The sequence below is a fragment of the Eretmochelys imbricata genome, chromosome 21 (assembly GCF_965152235.1).
Source record: "Eretmochelys imbricata isolate rEreImb1 chromosome 21, rEreImb1.hap1, whole genome shotgun sequence".
NCBI lineage: Eukaryota > Metazoa > Chordata > Testudines > Cheloniidae > Eretmochelys > Eretmochelys imbricata.
Window position 1 is genome coordinate 17,414,119 of NC_135592.1, and position 26,856 is coordinate 17,440,974.

Genomic DNA, 26,856 nt, shown 5'->3' on the forward strand with positions numbered 1-26,856 from the left:
CAGTTCTACTGTCCTTGATTCACATAACCAGGATAACAACACTTTATTACTCCTGCCCCAATAACAGAGAGACTGGGGATTCCACAGCAGCCAAAGTGACCATTTGGGCAGGCAGTCCATCATGTTAGGCAGGGTGGCTGTGCAAACGAGATCAGCCCCTGAAGTCCTTTTCCACAGCTCACCATCAGATGTCAGGGTAGAGCTCATTCTGACTCCGCTTACATGTACAAACTGCATCATAATTATATTATCGCCATATCATAATCAAATGACTCTGGGGAATATGGGGTGCAGAGTTTCACAAAGCCATCTAGTCCAGCCCCCTGCACTGATAGCAGGACTAAGTATTATCTAGACCATCCCTGACAGGTGTTTGTCCAACTTGCTCTTAAAAATCCCCATTGATGGAGATTCCACCACCTCCCTGGGCAATTTATTCCAGTGCTTCACCACCCTGACAGTTAGGAAGTTTTTCCTAACGTCCAATCTAAACCTCCCTTGCTGCAATTTAAGCCCATTGCTTCTTGTCCTATCCTCAGAGGTTAAGAAAAACAATTTTTCTCCCTCCTCCTTGTAACAACCTTTTATGTATTTGAAAACTGTTATCATGTCCCCTCTCAGTCTTCTCTTCTCCAGACTAAACAAACCCAATTTTTTCAATCTTCCCTCATAGGTCATGTTTTCTAGATCTTTAATCATTTTTGTCACTCTTCTCTTGACTTCCTCCAATTTGTCCACATCCTTCCTGAAATGTGGCACCCAGAACTGGACACAATACTCCAGTTGAGGCCTAATTAGTGTTGAGCAGAGCGGAAGAATTACTTCTCGTGTCTTGCTTACAACACTCCTGCTAATACATCCCAGAATGAGGTTTGCTTTTTTTGCAACAGTGTTACGGAGTCATATTTAGTTTGTGAGCAACTCATTGTTCCTTGCTAAGCGGAGTACTTTGCATTTGTCCTTATTGAATTTCATCCTATTTACTTCAGACCATTTCTCCAGTTTGTCCAGATCATTTTGAATTTTAATCCTATCTCCCAAAGCACTCACAACCCCTTCCAGCTTGGTATCATTCACAAACTTTATAACTGTACGCTCTATGCCATTATCTAAATAATTGATGAAGATATTGAACAGAACCAGACCCAGAACTGATCCCTGCGGGACCCCAATCAATATGCCCTTCCAGCTTGACTGTGAACCACTGATAACTACTCTCTGGGAATGGTTTTCCAGCCAACTATGCACCCACCTTATATTAGCTCCGTCTAGTATTTCCTTAATTTGTTTATGAGAAGGTCATGCGAGATAGTACCAAAAGCCTAACTAAAGTCAAGATATACCACATCTACCACTTACCCCCATCCACAAGGCTTGTTATGCTGTCAAAGAAAGCTATCAGGTTGGTTTGACATGGTTTGTTCTTGATAAATCCATGCTGTTACCTATCACCTTCTTATCTTCTTATTCTCTAGATGTCTGAAATTGATTGTGCTAATCCCATAGCATATTCTATGCACTGACACAACTTCCCGCCTCCCTGAATTGTTCTGAAATGACACTTTTGCTTCCCAGCCTGATGGGGTGGGACTAAGGGGACTAACTAACAGGGACTAACTGCATGGTCACCTGGGCAGTATAAAAGGGAGGGGAGACATCAGTGTGGGATGTGGAATGGCTGGATGGCTGGCTCGCTCCTGTGGAAGACTCTCAGCCAGGGTCTGCGGGAGGCCAGGCACTCCAGGGGAACCAGCCTGGTGCTCGATACTAGAGCAGAAAAAGCCTCTCAAAGAGAGCCCAGAAAGGGGGTGAGAACAGGGCCCAGAGGGCAGGCTGAAGGGAATTGGCGGCTGTGATTGCAGAGCCATTGGCCATTATCTTTGAAAACTCGTGGCGAACCGGGGAAGTCCCGGATGACTGGAAAAAGGCTAATGTAGTGCCAATCTTTAAAAAAGGGAAGAAGGAGGATCCTGGGAACTACAGGCCAGTCAGCCTCACCTCAGTCCCTGGAAAAATCATGGAGCAGGTCCTCAAAGAATCAATCTTGAAGTACTTGCATGAAAGGAAAGTGATCAGGAACAGCCAGCATGGATTCACCAAGGGAAGGTCATGCCTGACTAATCTAATCGCCTTTTATCATGAGATTACTGGTTCTGTGGATGAAGGGAAAGCAGTGGATGTATTGTTTCTTGACTTTAGCAAAGCTTTTGACACGGTCTCCCACAGTATTCTTGTCAGCAAGTTAAGGAAGTATGGGCTGGATGAATGCACTATAGGGTGGGTAGAAAGCTGGCTAGATTGTCGGGCTCAACGGGTAGTGATCAATGGCTCCATGTCTAGTTGGCAGCCGGTGTCAAGTGGAGTGCCCCAGGGGTCGGTCCTGGGGCCGGTTTTGTTCAATATCTTCATAAATGATCTGGAGGATGGTGTGGATTGCACTCTCAGCAAATTTGCGGACGATACTAAACTGGGAGGAGTGGTAGATACGCTGGAGGGGAGGGATAGGATACAGAAGGACCTAGACAAATTGGAGGATTGGGCCAAAAGAAATCTGATGAGGTTCAATAAGGATAAGTGCAGGGTCCTGCACTTAGGATGGAAGAATCCAATGCACCGCTACAGGCTAGGGACCGAATGGCTAGGCAGCAGTTCTGCGGAAAAGGACCTAGGGGTGACAGTGGACGAGAAGCTGGATATGAGTCAGCAGTGTGCCCTTGTTGCCAAGAAGGCCAATGGCATTTTGGGATGTATACGTAGGGGCATAGCGAGCAGATCGAGGGACGTGATCGTCCCCCTCTATTCGACATTGGTGAGGCCTCATCTGGAGTACTGTGTCCAGTTTTGGGCCCCACACTACAAGAAGGATGTGGATAAATTGGAGAGAGTCCAGCGAAGGGCAACAAAAATGATTAGGGGTCTAGAACACATGACTTATGAGGAGAGGCTGAGGGAGCTGGGATTGTTTAGCCTGCAGAAGAGAAGAGTGAGGGGGGATTTGATAGCTGCTTTCAACTACCTGAAAGGGGGTTCCAAAGAGGATGGCTCTAGACTGTTCTCAATGGTAGCAGATGACAGAACGAGGAGTAATGGCCTCAAGTTGCAGTGGGGGAGGTTTAGATTGGATATTAGGAAAAACTTTTTCACTAAGAGGGTGGTGAAACACTGGAATGCGTTGCCTAGGGAGGTGGTGGAATCTCCTTCCTTGGAAGTTTTTAAGGTCAGGCTTGACAAAGCCCTGGCTGGGATGATTTAACTGGGAATTGGTCCTGCTTCGAGCAGGGGGTTGGACTAGATGACCTTCAGGGGTCCCTTCCAACCCTGATATTCTATTTTTCTATGATTCTAAAGGCTGCCCCCAAAGGGCAGAAGAACTTTTTCATTTGTTGGGACTCTTAGTATGGATGTGGGTGACCCCAGAAGGGGTGGAGTTTGTTGGTGCCTTAGCTGGACAGCTAAGCCACATGCCCAACACTGACCAGTGTAGGGAGACTCAAGAAGACCCATCTTGGGGAAGGGAGCTGAGGCAAGGAATGTTGGCAGTGCCAGGCTTGGCCAGGAAGGGGCAGTATGGGCCAGAATCACAGCTGATGTAAATGAAGATGGCCCCATCGCATCAATAGAGTTAAGCTGATTTACACCAGTTGAGGAGCCCCTGGCTCTCCTGAAGAGTTGCACCCTGCCTGGGTCTGCTCCCCCCTTCATCATCAGCCAGGTGCGTTCTCATCCGAGCCCGTGCGGCTCCCTTCGGGTGAGATGCCGCCCAGCTTCTCCTGTGTCAGCCTGCGGCACTTGTGTGAGACGTGGCCATTGAAGGACACAACTCATCCTTGAGAGCAGCTGCCTCCTCAGCTGTGCTGGGTGGCTCTTGTTCTATTTATTTATGTTGCTCTGTGGGTGAGTCGATCTAGGAAAGGATGCCTGCTGTCATAACCATAGGGGTAGCCTAAATTCCTCCTTACCTGTAAGGAGTTAAGAAACTAAGTAACCTGGTTGGCATCTGACCAAAGGAACCAATGGGGACAAAAGATACTTTCAAATCTGGGTGTGGGGAGAGGTTTTGTTTTGGGTTCTTTGTTTTCTGTGGCCGTTCGCTCTTGGGACTAAGAGGGACCGGACATCAGTCCACGTTTTCCAAATCTTTCTGAACAAGTCTCACTTATTTCAACTTGTAAGTAACAGCCAGGCAAGGCGTATGAGTTTATCTTTGTTTTCTCAACTTGTGAATTTTCCCTTTGCTAGAGGGAGGTTTATCCCTGTTTTGTTGTAACTTTGAAACTAAGGCTAGAGGGGGTTCCTCTGTGCTCTTTGAATTTTCTGTAACTCTGTAAGGTTAACTACCAGCCTCAGTTTACAGAAGTGATTCTTTTACCTTTTCTCTTTAAATAAAATCCTTCTTTTTAAGAACCTGACTGATTTTTCCATTGTTCTAAGACCCAGGGGTTTGGATCTGTTGTCCCTTTGTAACCAATTGGTGAGGATATATGCTCAAGCCTTCCCCAGGAAAGGGGGTGTAGGCTTGGGGGAATATTTTGGGGGAATAGGACTCCAAGTGGTCCTTTCCCTGATTGTTTGTTAAATCACTTGGTGGTGGCAGCGATCCCAAGACAAGAAAGGAATCTGTGCCTTGGGGAAGTTTTAAACTAAGCTGGTAAGAATAAGCTTAGGGGATCTTTCATGTGGGTCCTCACATCTGTACCCCAGAGTTCAGAGTGGGGAAGGAACCCTGACACCTGCGTTGCAGCGTCTCTCTGGGTTTGCATTGTCCTCTCTGCCCTTCCAGTAGCTTGGGGATTGCTAGGGCGTCCATAACATTTGTGGGCCTGACCCACCAGTGGAGGTTCTGGCCCCGGAGGCCTTTCCCAATCCTGGGCCATCAGATGGACATGCCTGCTCATTGCCATGCTCTGATACCCACAATGGACTCCACTGTGCTTTTGCTAGCTAATGCCACAACAGCCTCCCAGGCTGAGCCCCTCTGGGAAGAGCCACTCCAAAGCCTGGCCTGATTCCTTTGGCTGCTTCGGTTTCCTCAACTATCTGCAGCATTCCTGCATCATAGAATCAGAGAATATCAGGGTTGGACCTCAGGAGGTCATCTAGTCCAACCCCCTGCTCAAAGCAAGACCAATCCCCAATTTTTGCCCCAGTTCCCTAAATGGCCCCCTCAAGGATTGAACTCACAACCCTGGGTGTAGCAGGCCAATGCTCAAACCACTGAGCTATCCCTCCCCCCCCCCAAACCACAGCCATGACATCCCCTGGGTGCCGAGATGGGTTACATGAGCCAGGCCTTGCTGGGCACAGACACTACCTCCGCATTGTCTCTTGTCGTGTGCAGACGGAGTCTGACATCTCACTGCCCCGCAGTCCCCGGCTGCTTATCCGGGGGCACCAGTGGCTTGTGGTTAAAGGAACCTCTTGTCACTACGTATGGCTCAGTTCTAATGATCTCCACCCCCAAATGGAAGCAAGAGCGTCTTGCTTGAAGCAAACATAGCAAGCCTCAATATCACACAGTGTCCTGGGGCTTTATCAGACTATCAGGCCCTTACAAAGATGCTCCACAATGAGTGTTACTGGTATCCCAGCCTACAATAGTCGGTGTTCCTGCATCACAGAGACGCTGTCTCACTCGTGGTGCCGTCTCACTCTTCGCAGTACCTGGTCTGCTGGGGCTCTCCAGGCCGAGGCATGCCCGCTCTGCAGAAGATCACTCTGAGAAGGTGCAGTGACTTGAGCCAGCCGGATGGATGGATTGCTGCCTAGGTTCATCTCCGTTCTGGAATGGATTCAGGAGATGTTCTTTGTTCCACGGCTTGTACTCCCAAATTCAGGGTCCTGCATTGCTCATTTATACAGTATCCCAAATACCCTAGGTATTTCTGGTGCAGCTTATACAGTTCTGTATTGACCTGCTTCTGACTTCACTTACTGACTCCTGATTCAAACCGGAGTGAGAGGAGAATCGGGTCCAGTGGGGTGACTCCTGACTGACACTGGCGTGAGTGAGGGGGGGAAATTAGGCCCAGTGGGGTCACTCTGGATTTACACCGAGGTGAGTGAGGGGGGATTCAAGCCCCCTATTAATTCAGTCGTAGCCTGAACCCATGTTTAAAAAGTTCGGCTAACTTGGTTAAAGCATCCCGCAGGCTGACTTCCCGGATTTACTGGCCAATGACCCAGGACAGAACAGCACAATTACATGTCCTCACGCCTTAACCGAGCAGTGAAGTGGCCTGTGTCCATGCCCTTGTGTCATTTGCCTGTCAGACCCTCAGCCATGCACATCAGAATAGCAGCACTGACCCAGTGCAGACACGGGGCTTGGCACCAGAGGGGAGTCTGGCCCACTGACTCCAATGCAGCTATTTACATCAGTGGGGGATTTGGCCCACTGATGCCAATGGAGTTATGCCGATTTACCCCAGCTGGGGATCTGGTCCACTAACACATCAAGTGCATTCAGGTCACCGGCAGGGCCGTGCTGTGCTGGGTGGGCTATGTATGGGGCTGCCTGAGTCTCTCAGCCTGGAGTGGGGCAGGCAGATGCTCTCTAGAAGGGTCCTTGACTGATTCGCAGCCGACGATGGTTTCCCAGTTGTGAGCCCAGTTAGTGCTGGTCCTTTGTGCCCCAGCTGGCCAGCCCTGATGAAAGCAGCCCAGCATCCTCAGCTGTGCATGAAGACTTGGGGCTGAAGGTCAGCAGCTGCCTAGGGGGGAGCAGCCCCCTTGTTTTGTCCAGGGAGGGCTGGGAAGGACGGCCCTCCTTTCCTATCAGGGATCTTCCCCGTGTCTCCCCCTCTGCCACTCACTAATATCCCTGCTCCCCTACTACAGTGCTGGGAACACAGGTCATTTGAGGTCCCTCTGTTTCTAATCTAGTTTGGAAGGATTTATTTTTGGGTTCTTGTAACCTAGCAATAGGTGCACGTGACCAGCGGTGGCTGCAGCCTGAATATGCATTACCTTCTCCAAGCTGCTACTCAGCAGCCGAGGAGCCCGTGCAGCCAACGCAGGCAACTACAAAGGGTTTGCCGAGCTCGGCCTTCTCTCTTGTTCTGACAGTGGCTGCTAGTGGCTAGTCAGGGCCACTGCTGCAAGGGAGATGGTTGAGCACTGGCAGAGCTGAGGACACTGCTGGGAGGAAGATCACAGCCCTGGGGTCCTGGCCGGCCTTGCCAGGGCCCTGCTATGAGGGAGCTCACAGCTGTAGTCTCACTGGTGCTAGCCCTGTGCAGTGGCAAAGAGGGAACAGATGAAAAGCAGCAGCATAAGCCCCCAAACCGACTAAATGAATAAAAGGCCGGGCTGAAATGACGACCAGCCTCCTGGCTGGGGCCATGCGGCTGGCTGCGTTGGGGGAGATGCCGCAGTGCAGCCTACACTTTCTCAGGGGAGAAGCAGATGCTAAAAAAAGCCACGCTCGTGCCAGGTAGGAAGCTAACCAGGACCCGACGCTGTGCCCCCCAGGACCAGCCCCGGGCTGCAGCTCCAGGCAGAAGGAAACACACCTGCCCTGGGTGGCCCTGTCCAGCTCCGGGCAGAAGGAAACGCACCTGCCCTGGGTGGCCCTGCCCAGCTGCCAGGGTGTCCTGGGAGAGGTTGGAGGGACCAGAGAGTTTATTCTCTGAATGGTTTAATCTGCATCGTTTCTCCATTTCCATGTGCCATTCCCAGAGCTGCTGCTAATCCTGTGCATTGTTGGCTCCGTGCTACAGAGAAGGTTGCTGGTTTTGGTTGGACGTACGCTTGGAGGTTTCAGCGCATGACATAATCTTTAACTGCAGATTCATCTTTAATTCCTGGAGACTCCAGGACAGTCCTGGAGGGTTGGCAATCCAAGGGGAAACTGAGGCAAAGTGGGGACATGACCTACCCAGGGTGCCCAGAGAGGCAGTAGCTGAGCTGGGAGCAGAGGTTGGATGGTTCCATCATTAACCCAGCAGCTTGGGACTCAGGAGAGCTCGGTTCAATTCCTGCCTCCACCACAGGTTCCCCAGGAGACTTTGGGTCAGGACCAGGAGAGGGGTCAGGCCTGGGAAGCCTGAGCGGAGGCAGGCACCACCCTGTCCCTAGGGTACCTAAGGCCCAGACCAAAGGGAGTTAGGCACTAGGCTCCTGTGCGAATGGAGGCTTTAAGCCCCACGCCGTCAGCATTTCACCCTGGCTGGCTTCTGCATGCCTTTCCGAGGCACTTGGCTCTCCCCATGTGCTGGACGTGGGGCTGTGGGTAGGTTCCCCTGAACAGCAGGGCATCTAGGAGTTAGGTGCTGTGCTACCTAAAATCCCTTTGGGAACCTAGGCCTTCTGCTCCCCACGTTTAATTCCCCCTCTGTAACATGGGGCTGATTCCTTTCTCTCAGCTTGTGAGCTCTTCAGAGTAGGACTGTCTCCTACTCCATGTGTCTGGGCAGCGCCTGGCATGCTGGAGCCCTAGGCATGGCATGGCTGTGACAATACTACTAACAATAACCCAGGAGTCCTGGCCCCCAGCCCTGTGCTTAGTCCACTAGCCCACAGCTGTTGCCCAAGCTGGGTGTTCCCTGGCTGGAAACCAGGGCCCCTGGCCCTCAAGGGATAGACTCCTACACGGTGCCTTGCCCCCAGACACTCTCCTCCTTTCCCTGTCACCATCTAGCCCCCAGCCCCAGGCTCCTCCTTGTCCCTCCCTCACTCCCCAATGCTGCTGCTGAGATATCAGACCGCTCCCATTCTCAACTCAACCCTGCTCTGCCTCACTGGCCTTCCCCACTCCCCTCTCTGCCTCCTCCACTCTACTCCAGACGGGGCCCTTTCTGCTTCCCCCATCCCCCACTCCTTGGGGGGTCACTACCCATCTTCCCCCTCTCCTTGAAGAGGTTGCTCCTGCCCCTGCCCACTGTTTCAGCCCCAACCCTTCTTTTCTGATTCCCTTGTGTCCTTCCCCCCCCGGGCTTTGTGCCTTCTTCCAGGCTGTCCCTACACGACTACAGCTTCCTGAGGGAAGTGCCTCTCTCGCCCACTAAAGCTTCACCTACCCCAGCTACATTGTGTCTGCCCCTGGGCTGGGCCACCAGGGCTGTGTAATCCCCATGGCACCTCACTTGTGGTCCTGTCCCTTACACAGGAGAGGTAACAACACACCTGTCTTCTCTAGCAATCAACTTTATGAAGGAGAGTAAGTATCATTGCTTCTTTATTACATGGGAAAAACTGAGGCACAGAGAGAGAGTGAGTGGGGGATGCAATTTGCAGGGTATATGTGGCCCAGCCAGGACAGAACCCAGTAGTCCTGACTCCCAGGCCTATGCCCTCCCTGCTGGATCATGCTATTGCCATTTTTAAATCATTTGTGTGTGGTCTGGGTTCAGAGGAGTTAGCTAAACACAGGGGATGGGCCACAACCAAATCCTCTCGTCCATCCAGAGTGACCTGGTGACACGATGGGAAGAGGGCGGCTGAGTTCATGGTGACCTATCATGGACTATGCCTGGTGCAAACCCCCAGCTGTTCTCCTTTAGGGGAGACTCACCCCTCTCTGCACGCTTTGGCCCAGCGTAGCTCTACTTAGAATTATGGGGGTAGGCTGGGAAGCCGGGCTGCAGGCTTGTTGGAAGGTAGTGGAGATGGGGCCTTCACATGCTGACCCTCCTCCACCTTCCAATCCCAGGGATAGGGGGTGCTGTGCTGCTGGAGTTTCTGACCTTCATGGTCTGGGCACGTTCCGTTGCCCAATGTGGTAGCAGGGGCATCTGCTCCTGGAAGTGCTGTCCTCCATCAGCTGAGCAAGTCCCATCTCTGCAATGGCATTAGAGAGCGCTGGGCAGCAAGCCCCGTGCTAGGACATGCTGTTCCCGGTGCAGGCCCTGCTGGCAGAAGCCGGACGCAGCCTGGAGGAAGCTGCTAAAGGCAATGGTTCTGACTCTCATGGGAACGCTGTGGGGCTGGCCTGGCATTAGAAGGCGGTTGGATGCTTTGCAAGGCCTTGACCTGCACTCCTTATCCCTGGTGTGAACCGTGGACGGGGCAGGACCAGCTATACCAAACTGCAAACCAGGAGGCCTTTAGGACCCAGAAACCTTGATGATCTCCAAGCTGCTGGCTGCCTCTCACCCTTCACTGCAGTGACTCTGTGCATCATCTTCCGTGGAGGAGCATCAGCTGAGAGGTCCCCAGTACTCTGGCAGGCTGCACAGGGAAAGGTAGGAGCTGATGCCTGGATTGGGGACAGGAGGAGAGGGCTGGGGCTGGCTAGGCTGCAGCATTTCTCTCTGCATCCCCAGGTATCCGAAGTGTCTCGGTCAATGGGAGAAATGCACAGAGCCAAGTCCAGTCTCCTGACTGAAACCTCAAGGAGCTGGTGTGGAACCGGAGCTGGGCACCCGAGCTCTGGCCACCAGGGACTCTAGGATCAGTTTTAATGGAGGGGCGAGGACCTGAGCTGGGTGGAGGCAGCCCTTCAGAGGGTCCCGCTGGAAGCCAGTTCAGCAGCACCAGGGCGAAGGAATGAGCAGGGCCAGGCTGGATGCCGCTCTGCTTTCCTAGTCTGGCTCTCTTCCCTTCCACCCCTGGCCGGGGCCTGCTGGCAGGATGCTGGGGCTCGCTGCGCAGGTGGAAAGCACAGGGTAAGAATCCTGCCCCTGCAAAGGGAAGGGCGAGTGGATAGAAGTGAAGGGCCCAATGGGAGGCTGTGGGGGCAGCCTGGGCAGGAACAGGGGAGGAGGGTCACCCTCAGATTCATCAGGTTGGCTCATGTGAGCTGGGCACAACACCATGGTGGGCGTCCACAGGGTAGAGGGCAGCCTGCCTAGGGGCCTGGGCGAGCAAAGCATCCTGTGTTGAGGGGCTGATCAGGACCAAGATCGGAGCAGTGGGGAGGGCGCGTTGCTGGGGAGAGCGTAGGGAGCTGGGGATGGGCAGGGGAAAGAGAACACAGAACACAGCAGCCAGCCATCTCGCCCTGTGCCCTGCTTCTCATGGTGCCCAACGCCAGAGGCTACAGATGAAGGGTAGTGCACCCCGTGTACTATACCTAACGGTTTTATACCATCCCCCCAAAAGGGGGTTCTTCCTGACCCCCAGCTGGCGATCAGCCGGCGCCCTGAAGCATAAGAACTGATAGACCCCTGATCCCAAGCAGTACCACTGCAGCCATAGGGCCAGTGGGTGTGACTCCAGTGAGCATTCCCCAGTGTTCCTATCCCAGTGCCTTTGCCTTTCCTGTCCCACAGCGCTTCGCCTCAGGAACATCCACCAGTGTCAGGGGGGCGGGCAGGGGAAGGATGTGCTGAATTTGAACAGGTTTCCTCTGCTAGGAAAGGTGCTTGATGACAGAGTCGCCCATTTGCTACCACGCTGCTCCTCTGGGGGGGACGGGCTCCTGGGGGCTGGTGGACGTCCTCCGTTGTCATGGGTGGCTACATGGACGGGGGGAGAAGTCGCCGGTGTGGATCACAAAGGTCGAACCGCCTCACAGTCTTTGTGATCTGGACTGATTGCACTTCCCCTTGCTCCCCGCTTTGCGCCAGCTACAGCCTGCAAATGCCAGCACTGGGTGCCCACAGCGCCAGTAGGAAACTGCAATGGCCCATCTGTGCTGAGATCCCATTTACTGTTGTGCGCTAAGCACGGCGGGGCCAGGTGAGTCATTCAATAGGGGGCTGACTCCACTGCTCCAGCATGGCCCTTGGGGGCACTGGGCGGTAAGGAGCATTATGTGTGGAGTCAGTGCTGACCCCAATGCCACAGTATGGTGCTAGGTGTTGTGTGCTGCTGTGGGTGAGTCAGTAGGGGGCGCTCTTCCCTCTGAGTCAGGGCTTACCCTAATTCTCCAGCCTACTGTTAGCGGGTGCTGTGCCCCACTTCTCATTTATGCTCTAGCCCCTTTATATTGCAGTTGGTGTAAATTACTCCCAGTTTCAGGTCCCTTCCCACTACCAGCTTAGTACAGAGAGCTGAGAGCTAGGCCTGGCATTTTTAATCGGCAGTAACATTAATTGTACAGTATCCAACCATCCTTTTTTCCAGGTCAGTGCTATGGTGCAAGCCAGGCCGTGTGTTGCTGTTTCCCCATTTCAGGATGCTTGACCGTTCAGCAGATTCCTGAGCTGGTAACAGCTGTAGTACTGAATCCCATCAGTGGTCAATATCTAACTATTCAGAGGGCTGCAAATGTTGTTACTGTTTGTTGAAATGTTGCCCTGTCTGTTCTTTCCGTGTAGGTGCCCTCCTCCCCAGGTGCTGCTTCCAGCAGATACATTCACCACTGTTTCACCTGTGGGGGAGTTTTCCATCAGAGCAATTCTGTGTTTAGGAATCAAAATTTAGGGCCAGATCTTCAGCCTTAGTTCCATTGGAGTCCATGGAGCAAGGCCAGTGATCACCAGCTGAGGATCTGGTGTGTCTGAGCTGTCCCACGCCATGAGATTCAGGATACATAGTTCTGCTGGAGCTGGCATCTCAGCACCCAGAACTAGATCTGCGAGGAGAATGGGAGTTCTGTGCTGCAAAGCTTTTTGAGATTTCAAAATCTGGCTTCATTCCGAATCAGAGGGAAAACTGAACATTTTGAAATTCTCCACTCAGGAAAATTCTGAAAAGAAATTAATGTCCAGTCCCTTGTGCTTTGATTTTTTTTTTATCTTTGTGTGATGTTAGAATATCGTACCAACCAAAACCAGCGGAAATGAAAAGTTGTTTAAAAACAAAATATTGAAATGTTTTGTTCTGAAAATGTCAAAATGGGACATTGCAACATTGCTGCAACTTCCCTCCTCTCCCCAATAAAATTGGAACAAAATCGACCAGTTTCACAGAGTGTTTCGATTTCAGTGGAACTACATTTTCCCAGGGAATATGGTTCCATCAAAGTTCCTTCGACTGGCTCTGCCCAGACCCTTTGGAGTCACATGCGTTTCCACAGCTGGTGGCAGTAAGTTCCTGCCTTTATACAGTGCTTGAGGTTTAGGCCATGTCTACACTACGGGCGCTGCAGTGACATAGCTATGGCGCTGTAGCACCGTGATGTAGATGGTTCCTATGGCAAGAGAAGGGGTTTTCCCATCACTGTAAAGAATTCACCTTTCCAAGCGGTGGTAGCTACCTGGATGGAAGCATTCTCCTGCCGACCTAGCTGCATCTAGACTGGAGGGCTGGGTCTGCTCAGCTAGAGCATTCGGCGTGTGGATTTTCCACACCCCTGAGGGAAGTCGCTATGTCAATCAGTAAAAAGAAAAGGAGGACTTGTGGCACCTTAGAGACTAACAAATGCATCTGATGAAGTGAGCTGTAGCTCAGGAAAGCTCATGCTCAAATAAATTGGTTAGTCTCTAAGGTGCCACAAGTCCTCCTTTTCCTTTTGCGAATACAGACTAACACAGCTGCTACTCTGAAATATGTCAATCGGTGTTAAGTTTAGATCAGGCATTGATGTTTGGGTTTTTTTTTTCCATTTTGGCTAATTTCATCAAGCGGCATGTGTCTGGTGCGCTATCTTAGGCTGGGTGCACGCTGACAGGTTGTATTGCATCACTACATTGGTCAGGGATGTGAAAAATCCTCCCCCGAGCATGGTAGCTATGCCAACTAAACCCCCAGCGCAGACACAGCTCCATCAGTGGAAGAGGACCTCCGTTGACATAGCTAACTTCATTCGGGGAGGTGGTATTCCTAAGTGACAGAAATCCCCTTCTGGCGGCATAGGCTGCAGCTATGCTATGGGATTATGGTGGTCTTGTCTCCATAGTGTAGACAAACCCTGATGCTGGTGTCACAGGGTGAGATGGCTCTTCAAGGCCTGGTCTACACTAAAAAGTTAAGTCGACCCAGCTACATCACCCAGCGGTGTGAAAAATCCACCCCCTTGAGTGATGTAGTCAGCTGACCTGACCCCCAGTGTAGACAGCACTAGGGCAACAGAAGAATTCATCTGCTCTCGCCTCTCGGGGAGGTGGATTCCTACTGTGGCTGGCGAGCCCCTCTCATGACTGTAGTGAAAAATTGGGATGGGGGTCGGGGGTAATAGGAGTTTATATAAGGAAATGATCCAAAAATTGGGACTGTCCCTATAAAATCAGGACATCTGGTCACCCTACCAGCACTGTGATTCTCAGTGATACTGAGGCCCGTTTATGAAGCTCTGGCAGCAAGATGCACTGGTAGAAACAACTGTATCAAGTATGGGGGCACTGGAGAATCAGATCCCCTGAGTCCTGTGGGGTTTTATACCTCTCAGAAAGTGGGGCTCTGATCTCTGTTGTTAGCATGAAAGATCTTAGTGTGCTTTCTCCCAAAGGTAAGGATGTGAACCCTGATGTCCTGGTCATATTCCAGGTTAGGTAATTACATTCGGATGGCCTAAATTCCCCTTGTAGTTTCAAGTGGACATGTTCTTCACTCTCTGTTCTCAGCGATTTGACAGTGTTGTGGTGTGCTGTTAAACAGCTGCTGTGCTCCACTCGAGAAGTGTTTGCATTTCAGTTGTGAGCAAAGTGACTCCTGCTTAGCTAAAGCCTGTGAAGTGCTTTGGAATTCCCTTGGAATGGAAGGTGCTGTGTGATTGCAAGGTACTAGTTTACCATCTGACAGGGGGACAGTCCCAGCTCCTGTCCTTTCAGGGAGGTTATTTTTCTGGTATACTTTGTAAACTGGGCAGAGACTCCACAAGGGACACTTCCACTCCCTGTGTGAGGACAACGCCAGCGAGTGTCTGAGTGACAGGAAACTCCCGAATGCTGGGATGGCCAGGAATGGGAACCCACTGACATACACGAGCCCATGAAATATGCTAGACCTCTGATAACGGGGGACTCCCAAGATTCACTGCTTCCCTGAGGATGGGAGGCAGGGCATATGGAACACCCCAGGCCCCCGATAATGAGGCTACCTCTCAAATATAACGGATGCCCAAGAAACAGGAGATCCCCTGGAATACACTGAACATACCCGGCAATATGCTGGATGCTCATACACTGGGGAATCCTGAACACTCGGAAACCTACAGGCCCCTTGGATGAGATCTGGTGAGCACAGGCACAGACCCAGCCAGCACAGAGGCCAGTGAGAGCTGGGGGCCCAGGGCTAGGACCTGGTGTAAATCCACTTTGCTCAATGATCAATGTGGAGCTATGGCCCTTCAGTGGAGCGGTGCTGATTACACCAGCCCAGGATCTTGGCCAGTTTCTGGGCTCGCTGAGAGCAGGGAGGTGGGGATGGCCGGAGGAGGTTGACGGGGCATCAGCCACCATGAGCCAGATATGCCCCTGGCCCTCTGTGGATGGTTTCTTTCTCTGGGTGAGCATACTCATCCTTCCTTTGCCTTTCCTGAGATCTGGGGTATGAAGCAGCCACTCACTAGTCCAAGGCAGCCCTGGGGCTCCCAGTGCGACAGGACGGTGGAGAATCCTGAGAGAACCCAGAACTCCCAAGACATTTGTTGCAGAGTCAGCAGGCCCCGCTGGTGAGGTGAAAGGAACGTAGGGATCTGGGGACCACCAGACTGGATCAGACCTACGGACCATCTAGTCCAGGATCCTGTCTGGGACAGTGACCAGCATCAGCTGCTTCAGAGGAAGGTGCAGGAAACCCACAGTAATAGGCAGACATGGGGCAATCTGCCCCTGCCCCTGCTCCCTCCCCCGGGAAGATCTCGCCCAATCCCTAATAATGATAGATGGGTCTCTCTACCCTGTCCATTTTGGGAGCTTAGGGGATGCCCCTGGAGTTGGAAACCAAGGTCCAAAGCTGGGAGGAGCCCTTGGAGCAGCAGAGGGACTGGAATCCTCCCAAAATCAAAGTGGTTTAATGGATTAGCAGCATCAGCTAGGACCTTGGGGGGCAGAACCTGAGCACCGTCCTCAGTGTCTACTCAGATCTGTGTCCCTGATTCAGCAAAGCACTTACGAACGTGCTTGAGTGTACGCATGTGCTCTGGTATGTCCGCCCTTTTAGCAAAATTCCCATTATCAGCATGAGCCCAGGGTTTGGCCCTGGCTCTCGGCTTAGCCAGTGCAGTGATTAACGCGGAATTACATTTCGTTGTAGGTGCTAAGCTTTGCCAGGGAAAAGCAAGCAGCAAGATGAGATACCAGGAGGGCTGAAAACAGACAGGAGACCCTTAGCCAGTGCACAGCCCCATCTGCAATCCCATGGCTTTTCTGGACCAGCGGGCATCACCCACCCAAGCACAATCCAGCAAGACACAGACAAGGGTGCCAAATTCGGTGCAGCTGAGCAGCAGGATGGCCAGTGTAATCCAGCAGCATCGGGAAGTGTAAATGCCCTTGGAGCATGGACTTGTCCTCTGGGGCTTGGCAGCTGGTGAAGGAGCCAGCCAGAATGTGAGTCTGTGAGCTGGGATTGCTCCCTCTCTGCTGGCTAATTCTCTCTGATTACTCTAGGGGACCCAAAATAGGATGGATGATGGACCTGTGAGGGGAGATGCCGTGGGCGTCGACACCAGTCTCCATGGAGCCTTCACTCCCTACCCAGTGGGTATGGAATTCCTCCAGGCCGGGAAGGCTTCTCCATACGTCCCAGAGCACTATGCACCCCAATTCCACCCTGGACACCAAGACCAGGGACGTGGCCTCAGAATCCATCGGGCTCTTCTTCATGCTTTTGATTGACCTGACGGCCATCGTGGGCAATGTGGCCGTGATGACTGTCATCATTAAGACACCAGCACTGAGGAAATTTGTCTTTGTTTTCCACCTCTGTCTGGTGGACCTCTTGGCAGCCCTGACCCTCATGCCTCTGGCCATGCTGTCCAGCTCCGCCTTCTTCAACAGCACCATCTTCGGCGAGGCCGTGTGCCGTGTCTACCTCTTCCTGAGCGTCTGCTTCACCAGCTCGTGCATCCTTTCCATCTCGGCCATCAACGTGGAGCGCTATTACTACGTGGTGCATCCCATGCGCTACGAGGTCAAGATGACCCTTGGCCTGGCGGCCTGCGTCCTGGTGGGGGTGTGGATCAAGGCGGTGGTCATGTCCGTGATCCCTGTCCTGGGCTGGCTCTCTCCGGATCGTTTCAGTGCCTCCTCAGCCTACAGTGGCCGGAGCTGCTCGCTGCAGTGGAGTCAGAGCTCCTACTGCAAGTTCTTCGTGGTTTTCTTCGCCACCTTCTACTTCCTCCTGCCCGTCCTGATCATCCTCGTGGTCTACTGTAGCATGTTCAAGGTGGCCAGGGTGGCTGCCATGCACCATGGCCCGCTCCCCACCTGGATGGATACGCCGCGGCAGCGATCAGAATCCCTCAGCAGCAGGTCCACCATGGTGACCAGCTCGGGTGCCCCTCGGATTACCCCTCAGAGGACGTTTGGGGGTGGGAAGGCTGCTATCATTCTCCTAGCAGTCGGAGGGCAGTTCCTCTTCTGCTGGCTGCCCTATTTCTCCTTCCATCTCTATTTGGCGCTGAGCTCTCAGGCTTTCCCGGGCCGGCAAGTGGAGAGTGTGGTCACCTGGATTGGCTACTTTTGCTTCACGTCCAACCCTTTCTTCTACGGGTGCCTCAACCGGCAGATCCGTGGGGAGCTCAGCAGGCACCTCACCTGCTTCTTCAAGCAGCCGGCAGAGGAGGACCTCCGGCTGCCCAGTCGCGAAGGCTCCATCGAGGAGAACTTCTTGCAGTTCCTGCAGGGGACAGGCTGCAACACAGAGAGCAGGAACATTGCCTCTCCCAAAAGGGAGCCGCCCAGCATAGATTTCCGAATACCTGGGCAGATTGCGGAGGAGACCTCGGAGTTCCTCGACCAGCACATCACGGTCTCCGACAGCTACATCCGGGCCGCGCCCACACCCAAGCCCGAGCCATAGCAGACCTTTGCCCTTGACAACCTAGTCTTTCTGATGTGTGGAATAATGCAAAACCCAGCTGTCAACAGGGCACGATTTCCTAATAAACACAACCGTGGCAACTGACGTGTCCTCTCTCCACCTGAGCGCCCACGCTGACAAGCAGCTGGTTCTGGTGGCTGAGTCATTTTGGCTGGCTAAGATCAATATCGTAGCGTTTCTATGATTTTTCCCTTTTCCGCTTGGAGCAGAAACAGCCTCTTGGATTAAAAATTCCCTGGAATTTCCAATTTGTCTCTTGTAAGTTTCCAAAAGGCCCTCACTCAGTGCGGGGGGATGGACTAGCTGATCTCTTGAGGTCCCTTCTAGCTCTATGTTTCTATGGGTCTATGAAAAGAGCGTTGATTTTGCGGGGGGGTCTCTAATTCAATATCCTCTTAATCCTTTCTGATCTGATCCCTACCCCCCAACTGTGTGAACCTACCTCCATCCCAGGAAGGGTAATATTTAAAAAATGGACACTCCGGCAGGAATGCAGAACCTCCCCTGCCCTTCCCTCTTCTCCGAGGCCCCACCCCTGCTCTGCCTATTCCCCCCAACCCTGCCCCTGCCCTCCTCTGCCCCCATTCACTTCTCTTTCTCCGTCCCTCCCATCACTCGCTGTTTTCCCCTCCTACCTTCCCCCTGCCCCCCAAGAGTCAGGAGGGACTCACCTGCAAAGCCTGGACTGGGAGCTTCAGCCGCCCTACACAGGTAGGAGGCGGCCCCAGCTGAGTAGGGGCTGGCGCAGTTTCCCCACCCACAGTAACCAGAGTTTGGGTGTCCAGTCAGTAGATCTGACAGGACACTGTCAGGTCCCCTTTTCGACTGGACTTTCTGGTCGAAAACTGAGCACCTAGCCACCCTAATCCAAATAGGAAAAGGGGGACAGCTGGGATCCCCACCACCATGCCGCTTCCCTGATTTTCCCCCACTGAGATCCCTTCGAGGAGGAGGGAGAGCACAAGCTTGAGCCAGGACACTCCTGGCTAGGCCTTGGACAAGGCACGGCGGAGCCATGTGTCTGTGGAAGGAGCAGGTGGAGACTCAGGCGAACCAGTTCAAGGGAATGTAGCTGAACAAGTGACCTTTGATCAGGCCGTGAGACAGGGGTTTCCTAGGATCCAGCTCCATTTCCTCCTACCCAGCCCCCAGACTCCAACGCAGCCTCCCACCAGGCACGCCCTGAACCTAGCACAGGCTCCAGCGAATCTGCCTCCCTATCCCTTGGTCTTCCAGCAATCCCTCCTCAGCTTGGCCCAGGCCCCTTGCTCTGTCTCAAACTCTTCCGAAGTGCTGCTGGACTGATGACACCTGCCCAGTGGGAGGTGGGCCCTGGGAGCCACTGTGGGTCTCTTCCCCCTTCCCCAGCAGCTCAAGTGCTGGGCCCTACGCTCCCCCCAACCCACACTCTTCTCCCGCCTTGTCCCCCAATGCTGCTTCATGGCCTGGGGTTGGATCCCCTGCCCTGGAGCCCCAGGGGAGCCCCCGCCCATGCATGGCCCAGCTCAGACATCAGATACAGCCTTCGCCCCAGAGAACAGAGCCAGTGCTACATGGGAAGCAGTGCTCCAGGGCAGGCTGTCCCGGGGTGCTGGGTAGGGGAAGGGAACAGTGATAGTGATTTGTTTGTATTGACATGAATCATCTTTTCCCTTCCAGAACCGCCCCCTCTGGTTTGTCTGCCCGTAGCAAAGGGGACTCTAACCCAAGGAGCCCATGTGACGTGTGAGCGGGCCAGCTGCAGGGCTAAGCCATCCCCACTGGTTGGCCCCCTCATGGCATCTTTGATCACTGGCGGAGACTTAGGAACAGCTGGTCGTGGGGTCGTGTCTGATCAGAGCCAGGCTGAACCTGAGTCTTCACCCATCACATGGCCCAAGCTAGGGGCAAGTGGGATCCAAGCTGCATTTATCCAACCACCTTGTCTGCTTGGGTCTGGCCCTGCCCAACTCTGTCAACCAAAACATGTGGAGGGTTTAGGTCTGGCAAGACCTCAGTGGTCAGGCCTTGGGTTTGCCGAACAAGGGAGTGGTTCTGATCCAGGTCCTATTTATTTGACACCCCCTCGCCCCCTCAGTGCAGGGCGATGGGGCTGGGAGAGGGGTTCTGATTTTGTCTCATCTCTGCTCTCGAGGGCCGGAGAGGAGAATGGCATTCACATCTCAGCCCGTGAACAAAGATCTGCTCAGCCAACCAGCCTCAGCCTGCCGGGATCTCTGGCAAAACTGCCCCGGGCATGGACAGAACTGGGACGGATGGGCCCCGTGTAATCAGCGAGCCTTTCCCAGCTGGGCTGGAGAATGGGAAATAGCCAGGAGAAGAGGCCTGGCCACCTTTGCCATAAGATTATGCACTAATCTCAGCTGGGGGGTGTCCTGACCTCAGAGCCTGCAGGGGCTCGCCCTGGCTGGGAGCGCCCTCTCCAGGCGGGTCCTGCGTGCTGAACTGGCGAGCCAGTACATCCAGCCGAGCAGCACCGTCTGAGCTCCGTCGTCACTGCTTCCGAGGGCTAGGACTCGAGGACGTTCATTTAGGACGATTTCAACCTGGAGCACCAAATAAAACTCTTTATTACGAAACATGGCTCCCTGCCTGCATGGGACCTGGTGGGCTCCAAGCCCTGGCGCTCAGAACAAAGGGTCCAGAACAGGACGCCAGGAATGTCATCCTGCTCCGATGGGGCTTTTAGCTGTGGCCAGGTGGGTCTTGCTCTAATGAAAACTAGTTTCTCTCTCTCCTGGCCTTATCAGCTGTAGCTGAGCTCAGGACGGGACAGGGTCCAGTGATTTCAGCACAGGGCTCTGGCCACAAATCCGGAGTCAGGTGAACTGCAGTCTGTGCCCCATGTGACCTTGGGCCCGTAACTAGGCCAAGAGCCCCCCAAATGGGCATGAGCTTAGGCTCCCAAATCCACTTTGAGGCACTCAAGGAAATAGCCTGATTGTCCCATGGTGCTGAGCCCCCAGCCTCCCCTTGACCCCTGTTTGAGCTTTGGGTGCTCAGCACCTCAGAAAATTAGGCTCAAGACTGCTCCATGCCTCAGTTTCCTCCTTTGTGTACCAGGGATGAGGATACTGACCTGCCTCACCACAGGCTCAGAGTCTGAACTCAGATGCAATCCTTGGGAGGAGCAGGCAGCCGGGGCCCTTTCTCCAGAGATCTCAAAGCCCGTCACAGAGGTAGGTAAGTGCTAGTACCGGCTGCATTACAGCTGGGGCAGCGAAGACAGAGAATTGGTGGCGTGGCAGCGAGCTCATAGCAAAGCCGGGAATGGGACTCAGGAGTCCTGCCTCCTCATCCATTCACCCAGCTGCCTGTGCACAGGACCCCGGGGGGCAGAGAGCTGCTATTGGCTGTGAGCTCTGGCCCTGGCTCCTCCTGGAGCAGTGGGACGCAGTGATGTTTCCTGGCAGGCTACTGGGCTCCCCTGAGACCACCCCAATGAAATGTGCCAGGGGCTGTAGCCCCAGGACAGAGGAAGAATCATAGAATCTCAGGGTTGGAAGGGACCTCAGGAGATCGTCTAGTCCAACCCCCTGCTCAGAGCAGGACCAATCCCCCACTAAATCATCCCAGCCAGGGCTTGGTCAAGCCTGACCTTAAAGAGGACAGGACAAGGAGTAATGGTCTCAAGTTGCAGTGGGGGAGGTTTAGGTTGGATATTAGGAAAATCTTTTTCACTAGGAGGGTGGTGAAACACTGGAATGCGTTACCTCGGGAGGTGGTGGAATCTCCTTGCTTATGGAGATTCCACCACCTCCCGAGGTAACGCATTCCAGTGTTTCACCACCCTCCTAGTGAAAAAGATTTTCCTAATATCCAACCTAAACCTCCCCCACTGCAACTTGAGACCATTACTCCTTGTCCTGTCCTCTTCTACCACTGAGAACAGTCTAGATCCATCCTCTTTGGAACCCCCTCTCAGATAGTTGAAAGCAGCTATCAAATCCCCCCTGAAGCAAGGAGATTCCACCACCTCCCGAGGTAACGCATTCCAGTGTTTCACCACCCTCCTAGTGAAAAAGATTTTCCTAATATCCAACCTAAACCTCCCCCACTGCAACTTGAGACCATTACTCCTTGTCCTGTCCTCTTCTACCACTGAGAACAGTCTAGATCCATCCTCTTTGGAACCCCCTCTCAGATAGTTGAAAGCAGCTATCAAATCCCCCCTGACTCTTCTCTTCTGCAGACTAAATAACCCCAGTTCCCTCAACCTCTCCTCATAAGTCATGTGTTCCAGTCCCCTAATCATTTTTGTTGCCCTTCGCTGGACGCTTTCCAATTTTCCACATCCTTCTTGTAGTGTTGGGCCCAAAACTGGACACAGTACTCCAGATGAGGCCTCACCAATGCCGAATAGAGGGGAACGATCACGTCCCTCGATCTGCTGGCAATGCCCCTACTTATACATCTCAAAATGCCATTGGCCTTCTTGGCAACAAGGGCACACTGTTGACTCCTATCGAGCTTCTCGTCCACTGTAACCCCTAGGTCCTTTTCTGCAGAACTGCTGCCGAGCCATTCGGTCCCTAGTCGGTAGCGGTGCATGGGATTCTTCCATCCTAAGTGCAGGACTCTGCACTTGTCCTTGTTGAACCTCATCAGATTTCTTTTGGCACAACCCTCTAATTTGTCTAGGTCCCTCTGTATCCTATCCCTACCCTCCAGTGTATCTACCTCTCCTCCCAGTTTAGTATCACCTGCAAACTTGCTGAAGGTGCAATTCACGCCATCCTCTAGATCGTTAATTAAGATATTGAACAAAACCGGCCCCAGGACCGACCCTTGGAGCACTCCGCTTGATACCGGCTGCCAACTAGACATGGAGCCAAGAGCTGCAACCCTTCACGCAGATTCCCAAAGGGACTTAGGTGCCTCTGTAGGCCCGCACAGAGCTGCCCGAATCCCAGCACTCCCACAGTGAACGACCTGCTCAGATCCCTGGCAGGATTCTCAGACTAGGCATTCCCCATCTAGCTCACCTGCAGGCATTTGACCCGGACCCTTCTCCAGCCTAGCCGAGGGCCCATACCCCTGGGCTATACAGTCAGTCTCTGGCCCAGTGAACACCAAATTATTTATAGGAAGTGGAACAGCAGACAGCCGCCATCCAGTGTACCCTGAGGATTGGGGCACTCACTTGCCAACTGGCAGACCTAAGTTGGGCTCAAGTCCCGGCTCCCAATCAAGCAGAGACAAGACTCACCTCATGCCAGGTGAGTGCCCGGGCTGGAACGGGGTGGGTCTCTGCTTGTTCCTAAGAAAGGCTTGACTTGCTGGCATGTTTAACTCCCGCAGGGGGCTCCCAGCTGGGGATCCAGAGCAGAGAGGGGCTCCTCAGTCAAGCACCCAAGGCCCAGATGAATGGGAAGTGTGAATCTCGGCTTAAACCCTGCCCCTCCCCTCTGCATGTCACCTCGGCTGGCTTAGGCAGCTCCCCACTCAGCGTGCTGGTTTCTGAGGCTCTCTCCCCAAGCATTCGTTGTTCAGGGAGCCTGGGGACTGTGACTGCACAGGACACCTAGGAGCTAGGTCCTGCCTTCGGAAGGGGAGTTTTGCAACTGACATCTGCACGCTTGGTAGCCAGTGTCCAGTAGCCACACACAAGGGATAATCAAGAGGGAAGGCAATGGTCTCTAGTGGTTAGAGCAGGGGAAACGCTGCCCTAGTCTCTCTGGGTGAGTCATGGCCCTCTGTGTCTTTGTAACAATGGGCAGTGCCCCTCCAGGGGCCTAGGCTGTAATAGCTGGGTCTCATTTCGGGCATTGGGTGATGCTGGTGGGCCGGGATACAGGTGCTTGGACAGTGGTCTGGGGGTCCCCTCTGGCCTGGACTGCCATGACCTAAGAGCTCTATGACTCATTTACACACCTCCCCAGAGTGGTGAGCAATTCAGCCAGTTGGTCTAGCACCCAGGAGTGACATGGGCACCAATGAGTGTGAAGTACTGTGAGACGCCCAGGAAACAGGCCTTGGTGTGAATGATTGTGACAGCGGATAGTGCAGACAGACAGAGACACAGGCAGAGGCAGCTCAGGCCTGGGGATGCAGGGCAGGTGTGTTCTAGCCATGGCTCTGCTACTGGCTCACTCTTCTGCTCCCTTCCCCCCCGCCGTCCACGCTGTTTGAGGCAGGGGCTGTATGCGCTGCACCCAGCATGATGGGGCTGTGGCCTCGTTCAACTAGGGGGGAGCTTTTCTTGACCTGCTGCTCACAAACCGGGAAGAATTAGTGGGGGAAGCAAAAGTGGATGGGAATCTGGGAGGCAGTGACCATGAGTTGGTTGAGTTCAGGATCCTGACACAGGGAAGAAAGGTAAGCAGCAGGATACGGACCCTGGACTTCAGGAAAGCAGACTTCGACTCCCTCAGGGAACGGATGGGTAGGATCCCCTGGGGGACTAACATGAAGGGGAAAGGAGTCCAGGAGAGCTGGCTGTATTTCAAGGAATCCCTGTTGAGGTTACAGGGACAAACCATCCCGATGTGTAGAAAGAATAGTAAATATGGCAGGCGACCAGCTTGGCTTAACGGTGAAATCCTAGCGGATCTTAAGCATAAAAAAGAAGCTTACAAGAAGTGGAAGGTTGGACATATGACCAGGGAAGAGTATAAAAATATTGCTCGGGCATGTAGGAATGAAATCAGGAGGGCCAAATCGCACCTGGAGCTGCAGCTAGCGAGAGATGTTAAGAGTAACAAGAAGGGTTTCTTCAGGTATGTTGGCAACAAGAAGAAAGCCAAGGAAAGTGTGGGCCCCTTAATGAATGAGGGAGGCAACCTAGTGACGGAGGATGTGGAAAAAGCTAATGTACTCAATGCTTTTTTTGCCTCTGTCTTCACGAACAAGGTCAGCTCCTAGACTGCTGTGCTGGGCATCACAACATGGGGAATAGATGGCCAGTCCTCTGTGGAGAAAGAGGTGGTTAGGGACTATTTAGAAAAACTGGACGTGCACAAGTCCATGGGGCCGGATGAGTTGCATCTGAGAGTGCTAAAGGAACTGGCGGCTGTGATTGCAGAGCCATTGGCCATTATCTTTGAAAACTCGTGGCGAACGGGAGAAGTCCCGGATGACTGGAAAAAGGCTAATGTAGTGCCAATCTTTAAAAAAGGGAAGAAGGAGGATCCTGGGAACTACAGGCCAGTCAGCCTCACTTCAGTCCCCGGAAAAATCATGGAGCAGGTCCTCAAAGAATCAATCCTGAAGCACTTACATGAGAGGAAAGTGATCAGGAACAGTCAGCATGGATTCACCAAGGGAAGGTCATGCCTGACTAATCTAATCGCCTTCTATGATGAGATTACTGGTTCTGTGGATGAAGGGAAAGCAGTGGATGTATTGTATCTTGACTTTAGCAAAGCTTTTGACACGGTCTCCCACAGTATTCTTGTCAGCAAGTTAAGGAAGTATGGGCTGGATGAATGCACTATACGGTGGGTAGAAAGTTGGCTAAATTGTCGGGCTCAATGGGTAGTGATCAATGGCTCCATGTCTAGTTGGCAGCCGGTGTCAAGTGGTGTGCCCGGGGCCGGTTTTGTTCAATATCTTCATAAATGATCTGGAGGATGGTGTGGATTGCACTCTCAGCAAATTTGCGGATGATACTAAACTAGGAGGAGTGGTAGATACGCTGGAGGGCAGGGATAGGATACAGGGGGACCTAGACAAATTGGAGGATTGGGCCAAAAGAAATCTGATGAGGTTCAATAAGGATAAGTGCAGGGTCCTGCACTTAGGACGGAAGAACCCAATGCACAGCTACAGACTAGGGATCGAATGGCTAGGCAGCAGTTCTGCGGAAAAGGACCTAGGGGTGACAGTGGACGAGAAGCTGGATATGAGCCAGCAGTGTGCCCTTGTTGCCAAGAAGGCCAATGGCATTTTGGGATGTATAAGTAGGGGTATAGTGAGCAGATCGAGGGACGTGATCGTCTCCCTCTATTCGACATTGGTGAGGCCTCATCTGGAGTACTGTGTCCAGTTTTGGGCCCCACACTACAAGAAGGATGTGGATAAATTGGAGAGAGTCCAGCGAAGGGCAACAAAAATGATTAGGGGTCTGGAACACATGAGTTATGAGAAGAGGCTGAGGGAACTGGGATTGTTTAGTCTACGGAAGAGAAGAATGAGGGGGGATTTGATAGCTGCTTTCAACTACCTGAAAGGGGGTTCCAAAGAGGATGGTTCTAGACTATTCTCAGTGGTGGAAGAGGACAGGACAAGGAGTAATGGTCTCAAGTTGCAGTGGGGGAGGTTTAGGTTGGATATTAGGAAAAACTTTTTCACTAGTAGGGTGGTGAAATACTGGAATGCGTTGCCTAGGGAGGTGGTGGAATCTCCTTCCTTAGAAGTTTTTAAGGTCAGGCTTGACAAAGCCCTGGCTGGGATGATTTAATTGGGTATGGATCCTGCTTTTGAGCAGGGGGTTGGACTAGATGACCTCCTGAGGTCCCTTCCAACCCTGATATTCTATGATGATTCTATGATGATTCAGGGCCTCCTGGTTTCACTGTATGACGAATAATAACTCCAGGGAGCTGCAGGGCTTGAGTTGTGACTGTGCTGCCTGCCAGCAGAAGCCCTCCATGCCCAGCTGGGGATCCCAGGGGAGGAAGATGTCTGAGGGACTCAGCTTTCATCTCCTGTTGTTGGCTGCAGCCTGGGCAAGTGGCCTTTTCAAAAACCAATCTTTGCCCATTTTTGCTCAGGGGCCTCACATGGGGGTGGGGGCAGCAGGCACCAAGGCCTCCTGCTCCCCTGAGCGCTTTCTCTTTCTGCCCAAATGGAGCCGGGCGCCTGGCCAGGAAATACCAAGAGGCAGCAAAGTTCCCCGACAGCCTATGGCAAAGGAGCTTTTTCCCCCAAGCCAGCTACTGTCTGAGTCTCTGCATCCTTTACTCCCACAGGCGGGTGGGAGGGGACTGGCTCCATCTGTGGGGCCTGAATCCCACGTGTTCCACATACACCCCTGGAGCCTTTTGTTCTCCTCCCCAGGCTAGCCTTGCTGGGTGTCTCCGGTAGAAGGTGCCTCTGGCCCTG

At 53.0% G+C, this 26,856-nt stretch overlaps 1 protein-coding gene across 1 annotated transcript; it reads left to right on the forward strand.

The window, feature by feature from the left end:
* Positions 1-16,443: 16,443 nt before the first annotated feature.
* On the forward strand, positions 16,444-17,790 carry GPR61 (G protein-coupled receptor 61). Its single transcript, XM_077839493.1, has one exon. It carries the CDS (start codon positions 16,444-16,446, stop codon positions 17,788-17,790), a length of 1,347 nt encoding a protein of 448 aa, XP_077695619.1.
* The last annotated feature ends 9,066 nt before the right edge of the window (positions 17,791-26,856 follow it).

Excerpts from the sequence above, each read along its gene's own strand:
- GPR61 (XM_077839493.1), top strand. The coding sequence starts at position 16,444 with ATGGAGCCTTCACTCCCTACCCAGTGGGTATGGAATTCCTCCAGGCCG.